This window comes from Acanthochromis polyacanthus, chromosome 6 (genome assembly GCF_021347895.1).
Source record: "Acanthochromis polyacanthus isolate Apoly-LR-REF ecotype Palm Island chromosome 6, KAUST_Apoly_ChrSc, whole genome shotgun sequence".
Taxonomy (NCBI): Eukaryota; Metazoa; Chordata; class Actinopteri; family Pomacentridae; genus Acanthochromis; species Acanthochromis polyacanthus.
Genome location: NC_067118.1, coordinates 27,059,891 through 27,069,275, shown reverse-complemented (window position 1 = coordinate 27,069,275; position 9,385 = coordinate 27,059,891). Strand labels below are relative to the sequence as shown.

The 9,385-nt window shown below is 36.9% G+C and overlaps 1 protein-coding gene across 1 annotated transcript; it reads right to left on the bottom strand.

Moving 5' to 3' along the window:
- Positions 1 to 4: 4 nt before the first annotated feature.
- On the bottom strand, positions 5 to 8,334 carry LOC110946495 (ras-related protein O-Krev). Its single transcript, XM_051949554.1, is given in 7 exon segments — positions 5 to 726; positions 3,104 to 3,206; positions 3,209 to 3,221; positions 4,759 to 4,902; positions 7,791 to 7,931; positions 8,028 to 8,084; positions 8,205 to 8,334. Coding segments are annotated over 5 exon segments (402 nt in total). The 5' UTR covers positions 8,058 to 8,084; positions 8,205 to 8,334; the 3' UTR covers positions 5 to 726; positions 3,104 to 3,132.
- Between the last annotated feature and the right edge of the window lie 1,051 nt (positions 8,335 to 9,385).

Genomic DNA, 9,385 nt, shown 5'->3' with positions numbered 1-9,385 from the left:
AAAATAATGAAAATGTACTAAAATTTAATCATTCATAAAAGCTGGAAAATCATCTGTGACAGGGTAACACAAGAAGCAATATTAGAGTTGGTTTAGTACAATATATTTTCAGCCTCAAGACAAATCAGAACGCACCATTCCCCCCCCCCCATCAGTCTATAAAATACTAATTTCCTTAGCTTTATTATGCAAAATGGAAGTAGAATATATTATGGGAAATATGGAAGGCTTGAAGCTCTCAATATAAACAAGTCACTTAGGAAAGATGTTACCTCATCAATACAGATCCTTGTAAGTAGGAGCGAGTAACTTATGGACAATGATGCATCTTCATTGACACTGTTAGTGCAGAAACGTACGAGAAGACCAACATTTCACATGGATTCTTTTGCAAACGTATTTGTCACAATATGTCAAGAATAAAACATTTTAGTTCCGTTTATGGATTTAAATCCATGGTCTCCTCTTTTACATTGATATTTCCAAAAGAAAGACACCTTGGAGAAGAGAAAAAAAACAAGAAAAAACAGTTGTCATCAGGCTGACGATACAAAAGAAGAGGTGTATTTCTTTGCCATTAAAAAGCAGAAAGAGTTTCTTGAGTATGTGCCGTCTCCTGCCATTTTGTGAGTGGTGAGTTTCTCTGTCAGCCTTTTTCAAAATGCTCTGGAGAGGACTAGGAATGCTGGCACGATCCACTGGGAAACAGTTAATCATTACAAGTTTCTGCAAAGAAGAAAAAAAATAATAAAGTCAGTACATGTAATTAAAAGTGTTTGTTTACGGAGACGCAGGAGCCTCAGTTTAGAGCAGAAATCACCCAGGAGCCAGTGGTTTTATATTCGTCAATAAATTTTAACTATCTCTCAGATAGCTCAGCAACCTGCCTCTCTACGTCCTGTCGCACTGCTCTGCATGTTCAGTAAAGTCATGCTGCAAACATTGAATCTAAAGAGAACAGTGACTTTCTCCTTGGAGATAAAAAGTTATCACATTTAACTCCACAAAAAATAATCTTTGCTTTGGTTTACAAAGGCAAACATGACATCAAAATCTCTTGTTCCAGTATTTCTTTTCTTTACAAAAGATTACATGCAAATTAAAAAGTCTGTGTTTATGCTTAAGGTTTGAATCCTTGCTCAAAAATGTAATATGAAAAATAATCAAATTAGTGAGAAAAAACTGTAGCTGTTGTAAGAGTAAATATTACACATGTGGGGGCCTTATGGCGTTCTTTAATAGGCTAGTGGTCTGTGAACCCTGCTTTAGACGATCACTATACTGCTAAGTCAGTTTTTACATGTCTATCCCATTGAGATATCCATCCATCCATTCTCTGTACACCGCTTTATCCTCACTAGGGTCGCGGGGGGTGCTGGAGCCTATCCCAGCTGACTCGGGCGAAGCCAGGGGACACCCTGGACAGGTCGCCAGTCTGTCGCAGGGCTCCATTGAGATATGAAGACAGCATTTAACAAGACCTCAGTTGTCAGAATAAACTATCAGCTGCTAAAGTGGCAACATGTAAATGCTAACGAACATCAAGTTTGAGACGATCAGTGTCAAAGATTAAGTCATCTTGTCACAATAGTCCATCTTAGAACAATAGCTGGATGTCCTTATGAAGATTAAAGTGACTATTTCTCCTGTTCAAACTAGCCTTGAAAATATTCCCTCTATGCTACACGTTCACAACGATGAGGGACACAATCTAAGAAACAGTTTATCTGTCAGTCTCATTTATATCACAGTCAGATTAGGTAATGATTGTGTCAGAAGCAGGGACCAACTAGCAGAAACTAGAAAGTAAACCAACAGTTTTATCTGAAACTGTGTGACTGATGCTGGCTATCTTGTGTGTTCAAGCACAAAATAAAGTAAAACAAGGTTTTCACACTGTAGATGGGCACTTTGGACTTTTCTGCAAGTTGTCAGTTAATTTAAGAGAATTAACTATGAAAACTGCATGGGATACATGGCTCAGCGGTCATATTTTACATAAACAGGACGGTCGTGGTTTGAACCCACTAGTAGACAAACTCAATATCTTCCTAAGTCGCAGCCTTTTAAAACAAACCATCCCTCTCTCATTTACAGACTGTTTCCCAGCTGAGCTGCAGTGGGGGATTGCAACACAAAAGGGAATATCTGGTTTTAAAGAACAAAGGTTTGAAGACCCTCACAAGAACTGAGGAGATTCCTTCCTTCCTTAACGATCAGTATGAACAACACCTGAGTTCTTTCATACCGACTTGACAGGTGGTCAAATAATCCATTAACAAAGCATGCTGTTCTGTTTACATTTACTATTTACTTAAATCTACAATGAGTTAAAACTTGGTGACCTGTCACAGGAAAAGTATGTCTGCGCTTACGTATGTGAAAGCTTTATTGCTATTATGTTACAAGCAGCATAGTTGTACTTTAAAATGTAAAATGACATGATATTCACCGTATCTCAACCACCAAAGGCTACATTCACAAATCTGTGAAAACAGACAGAAAAGGGGATGCTTTGGGAAACAGCAGCTGGTCGTGTTAGTTCTAGCACAGCAGCAGAAAATGGGTCAGAACCTGCACCAACAGTGGCAGATATAATCATGTAGTTACAGTTCTCTGACAGCAGGTGGAGCCACAACATTCAATACTTGACAAACTTACACTAAACAGTACAACCACCCTTGATCAATGAAAGGATGGAGCCCTGAAATGGATTTTAACACATTCAGGTTTTCAGTAGTTGGCTGATACTTGATAATGGTTTAAAATGTCTCTAAAAGCAGAAACCCTCCTTGCATCTGAACACATTAAAACATGTTGATGTAGCAGAAGGAACACGAGGGGCTTTAATCATTACCCAGAGAAGATTCACTTTTATATCCACAGAGATAGTCTTCAGTTTTTCAGCAGATCAGTGATGCTTTCATCATCATTACTAGTTCATCCTGGTGCTGCAACAACACACTATCTGCTTGTTTGCTGGAGAAATCACCTTAATAATTATTGCAATAGATCTCTAAATGTTCAGTGACAACCCAGAGCTCAGTGAGCAGCTGGAGCCTTGCAAATGTCTGGAATAAATTTTGTTCTAACACCCACTCACCTGGCCTGGAGCTACCGTGGGAGGGCATTTTAGAGCAGTGTGCAACCTGACTTCTTTTTTGTCTTCTTCTTTTCCATCGGCGTTTTTCTGTTGATCTGTCGCCCAGATCATAGAAAATCTACAACAGAGAAAATTAGATGGTTTCTACATTTTCAGCTTTAGCATCGAGTACATTATGAGGATGTCAGTACACATTATACTTTAAGCAGAAATGCATGAGATGGATATTTTATGTGATTTCTTTTCTTCATCATCGGTAAGTAAACCATCAGGACTCCGAAGAGGACACATTCACTAGGGCTGCACAATATATTGTGTGCAATGTTGAGGAGGCAAATTACCTAAAACACATCATGCTACAGTGGGTTTTGTGGCTTAATACAAAAAAGTAACATCAGTTGTAGTGTTACATAATTAATAGAATTTTAATCATGATCCCAATTCTGGCTTCTCACAGTTAAATTAACATAATCGACTGGGATACTGATGCATAAAAAGCTCTGCTCCTAGACAGCAGCCCATACAGACAAAACTGCCTTGTTTCAACTTGAGGAAATCTGACATTAGAACGTCTTCTTTAACTCTTTTTCAAAGTATGTGCTGTGTGCACTGCAGTAAGTCGAATAAGAAGAATAGATGCTTCTGTGTGTGCAGCTGCCCAGACAGCTCCTACCAGCGTCTCTATGAGGCCTTCAGAGAACATCAGTAAATTATAAAGTCTATCATTGAGCCGATATTCAGAAAGAGAGGCATTTTTGATATATTCTACTTATATTTAGGCTATGGCTCTGGACTCATGTGGAAAAGCAGCTAATTTTAAGTCCTATTGTGATGCCTGTTTGTACATTAGCAGTAATGTACAACATGGAAGTGAAATCTATTTAAATGTGGAAGTGCAATGAAATGTTTTGTCTCTACATCAATTAATAACTGTGATATGCAGGCCAATAATAATGGAATAATTATCATTTTGGCCATTATCACGAAGCCCTATTCAGGACATGCATGGAAATATTCTGCTAACAAAAAGATGATGTTGACTAAAAACTGGTATTCTGTCCACAGTGTCATGCAATTCTTTCCACTTCACGAGGCAACACGACTTATTTTGACCATAAAGCTCCATATGATGACTGCAGAGCCAGGTCTGACTGCCGTCAAAAGCAAAAAAAAAAAAAAAAAACTTCAGATGCTTTAGACAGTGTTACACCTTCTGAGAAAGGTTCCAAACAATTTGCAATTTTTATGCTTTTTTTCTATGCAGATGCACTCCACTAAAACAAGTTAGCTCGTCATTTTAGGGTGATTCTTTCTTTCCAAATAGTGAAAATTCCTGATTTTTTTTCATATTGCAGAGAAACTAAACATTGCAATGTCATTTTTTCCCCAAAATATTGTACAGTCCACCCATGTTTTTAAAATGTGCCAGTAATTTTATAACAATTTTACTGGAACGTTGTTTTAACTGGTTGTGCTTTGTGCTGTTCTGTAGGTGGTTTATTGATCTGTATCAGTGTGTTTTAAAGGCCAGATTAGCTTAGGATACACATGCTGCGGTGGGAGGTTTGAGTTTGTGTTATATACTTGTCTCTCTATAAATAAATAGGTTAAAAAATAATCCATATCATGCTTTCTGTGCAGAATTTGAATATTACCTCATTAACGTTGATCTTTGATTTAGCTGAAGTCTCTAAAAAGGCACAGTTGTTCCACTGACGGGCCAGGTTCTGACCCTGCTCCTTGCCGACCACACGCTCATCCTCCAAGTCACACTTGTTGCCCACCAGGATCATGGGAACCTGATTGATTATACAGATCAATCATTAATTACACAAGTACTTAAATTATACCACTGTTTGTGAAGGCCTAATTTCACAAAGACGATAAATGCAATTAAGAAAAAAAAAAAGATATAACTGACCGGCGGTTTTATAATAAGCAATAAAAAAGAAAGGTAGTCTGAAAAAGCAAAAACCAGCTACTGTAAAACCAGTGAATCTATAAAATATGAGGAAATAAAATAGATAAAGTAGATTATTAGAACAAATCAGTGGAAATGTCAAACATTGAAATTCTTCTAAACAACAGAAGGGTTTCTGAGCAACGCTCTCGTTGAGAGAAACCAGAAAAGGGATTTTGTGCCTAAAATTGCATAAATCACAAACCTAATGACAGGAAATTGAGAGTGATCTGGTCAGAGCTGTGGATTTTATGAAGGTGTGGACAGTGTTGCACTGAAACTTACAAGTGACTCATTACTGAGTCTTTAAGGCTGTTTAGACTGTTTTATTTAGACTGCTAATATTTGTCAGCCGGTGTTTCTGCAGGGGAATCTGTGACCGATAAAACAGGATGACACCTTTGGCTTTTCAAGAAAACTGTGTGAGTGATGCTGTTACGATTATAATTGTTTTGAAAATAAAGGTGCACATCTTCAGAGCTTCTGGGTTTCTCTGTGGCTGATCAATAACACTGATTAAAATCCACAGAGTTTGGACAAGACTGAATCAAATATTAGAGTTAACTGCTTGTAGTTTCTAGAACATGTAGCATCCAGTTTCTCCTACCTTTTGCTGGAAGAACATTTTGCCGGAAATGCAGGAATTTCTTACAGGCCAATGTTAAAAAAAATAACCAGAACGAGCCAGTTTCCTTAATTTGTGCAACAGAGACTGACTCTTTCAAACTCATTTATTCAAGGGGGCTTATTTTAACCCCTGCTGATGACAAGGGGCAATTCTCTCTACCTGTGGAACTAGCTCTATGTACTCATTTGTTGTCATCACTGCTGCTTGCTGCCATTTGAATTTATACATCATGTTGGCTGACAGAGCAGACAAAGAGAGGGTCCCATATAATTTCATCATCATCTTATGTCCTTCCTGCAACTAACACTTTAAAACAATAGCTATTATGACATATGAAACTTGTCTTCTAACATCAAGCTGCATGCACCTGTCTATATCTTACTTTATTTATTTACACAGCAGAATATAACTCTATGTCTACAACACCCAGTGATGGGTAAAGATCTTGTGTGCAGCCGATTCAGGAGCATGAGCTGTCAAGCAACCTGCAATGAATAAATAAAGCCTACGCTCAGCATGCTGCACATCCGCTCTCTAAATCAAGAGATGAAGTGATGAAGACTGAAGGTGGCAGAGAGCACCTAACAACAGCTCTGACATTTCCAAGCCGTCACAAAGTTCCTGCCCCCTTCGCTCTGCCCTCTCTCCCACAGCGCCGGCTCTAATGAGGGAGTGATGAGCTTGAGAGGTGACCCAGGCAGATTATACAGAGAAACACCACGAGTTCCTACTGAACACCAACTCTCTGCAGACTGAAGAGCTGCCTCAAAGAATTACAAGAGCAGGTGATATTAAAAAAAAAAAAGTGCCATTTATAGGCCATTTTATTACTCACACGTACAGTATAATCTGCCAATATACTGTCACTGTGCATTGAAGACACGCATTCCCAAATCTGTTGATCATGAGCGACACTAAATGAAGCACTAGATGCTCATTTTCTATTTACATTCTAATTTTAAAAACATTTCTTTTCATAATGCATGTTTGAAGATGTGTCTTTTTTACTTTCGGGTGTGCAGAAACTCTGGTCTCTGGATCCAGTGTTTGCTTGGTCATGAGAAAATTAATAAAAGATCTGTTTTAAAATCATTGGTTTATGAGTTAAGGAACATTTTAACTAAACAGATTTAAAATCTCATTATTGGATTATATGAAAACAGGCTTGCTTGTTTTAAAGAGTCACTTTTTTGTGTGAATAATGGAGCATGTAATGAACAGCAAATTAAAAGGCAATCATTTTTTAACTTCATTTTGATCAATGTTCAAGGAAAAATACTAAATATTTGGTGGGTCTATTTTCTTTTTCTAATGCAACAATTTGTCACTTTTCCTCAACTTGTATTAAAGTAAATTGTCAATTTTTCGGTTTAGTGACATCATCTAGATTTGTAGAAAACGGATAGATTTTTTTTTCTTTTTTCTGATGCAACATTAAATTTACCGTTAAAAAAAAAAAAGGAATAATCAATAAGCTATCAGCTGCAGGCTTACATGCTCAGAGCAACTCATAAAAAGGAGATATGTTCAAAGTATGTGGTTTTAAGCAGACAGCAATGATGAGCAAAATAATCAGTTTGATTTTCATCATTTTCATCAGAATGAAACATAAAAAATATTTGATTGCCAATAAAAACACTAAGTCAGTGTAATAATACCATCATTCTTGCTCTATGCCACAAAATACTTATAAAAAATAAATTCATCATTTAATTTTAATCATACTGAGTATGAATACTAGAGCTGAAACAATTAATCAATTCATTCAATTTAACTATGAAATTGAGCAATTTTTTGTAATAAATTTAAGTATTTTTTAAAGATATTTGAACTATTTTTTGGTTTCTGTACTCCAATGTGACAGTAAACTAAACATCTTCAGTTTGCAGAAGAAAAATAGACATTTGAAGGCTTTGTCTTGGACTTTGGGAAACACTTGATACACAATTTTCAATCTTTGCTTACATTTTACAGCCCAAACGTGACCGAAAGTGATTGTTTGAAACAATTATCAACAGATTATTCAACAAATAAAACTAAACATTAGACACATGAGAAAAAATTTAAATTAGAAAGTTTTGAGAGACTGTTCCACTCACATCCTCTGTGTCCTTTACTCGCAGGATCTGTTCCCGGAGGTCCTGTAGGTCATTAAATGTCGACTGAGCTGTAATGGAGTACACCAAAGCAAAGCCTTGGCCATTCTTCATGTACAGGTCCCTCATAGCCGTGAACTGTTCCTGTAGAACGACAAGAGAGAGGAGACGGCATCACCAGCCCGTTTACATTCACTCAGAAAGAGTCCTCCGTTCAATACCCGTGTTTGATCTACTTACTGTTCCAGCTGTGTCCAGGATTTCAAGCATACATTGCTGTCCATCGACCTCGACTTGCTGTTTGAGAAAAACATTTTCATTAGAATGAAGAAGGTCTACATATAACCAATCATTGATGTTCTTTGAAAAATGTTCATGAAGTCATATGAAGCATGTACACCGTGTTTCTGATGATACCTTTCTGTAGGAGTCTTCTTATTGGGGGTCATACTTCTCCACAAAAATGCCTTGCACAAACTGGACTGTCTGGAATGAACAAAAGAAAGAAAAACATCAATACAACACGTCATGTTTTCATCAAAAACTAATACTTGTCAGTTGCCATGCAGCGTAAGCAAAACTCACAAGACTAAAAAAAATAAAAAATACAGCACAGCTTGCACCATCTCCTTCAAAAACACTCCCTAAACAAAAATACAATTGTACATTTGAACAATATTTATCATCACACATATCTGTGACTTAAGCCAGTTTAATTTCCTAACATATAATCAAATTTGACATAAATTCATCCAAACTTTCCTAACTGTTATGATTCATTTATTGCATGTTTCATATGTCCTTTTAGCTCCATTCGAGAGCTGAGAATTTAATGTGCAAAGAAGACATTTAATATTTAATCTACTATGCTATAAAATATCAGAAACATGTCAGCCAGTGAGGGTGATTAGTTGTCATAATCAGTGGTATCAATGGTAAAAAAGCTCCAACATCAATATTTTAAACTGACACGTGGTTTTTCTCTTTTCTAGGATGTTTTAACTTATTATAACAAAGGCTTTTCCTTTGTATCACTACATAATCGCTGCCTCATAACACTGGTCATTTTACGCTTCAGTCATTGATCGGGTTGACCGAGTGCTCGTTTCAGAAAATGGTGACTGCACCAGAAAAGACAGAAGCACCGTAAGTGTTGTCTATAATTAATAAGAAGAGCTTTTTAACATCCTTTCTCCGTCTATCTGCTGAATACAATCATAAAGCTTAAAGCTCAAAACTAAACCGAAACGGACAACCTGACATTTTGGAGAAATTGATCTTTTATGACTTATTAATGACCAATTATTGTGCGAAATGGCACTGAGCTTCAGTATAGTCTGAATTATTGCCAATTCAACAGCTTCAATCTTAAAGCGTCAAAAAAGTTTGCATCAGCACCTCTCTAAACATTTAACCAAAAATTGATCATTAAAATTGCATGGAGTTATGGCTGGTGTGCTGCATTAGATCCTTCATTTAAGCTAGTGTACATATAACTGCAGTTGTGTGTGTGTCTGTAAGATACTTCATTTATCCACTATAACCCATTTCTCTACATAATTTTAATTACTTCAGTTTTCATTCCTTGGCGCAGCCAT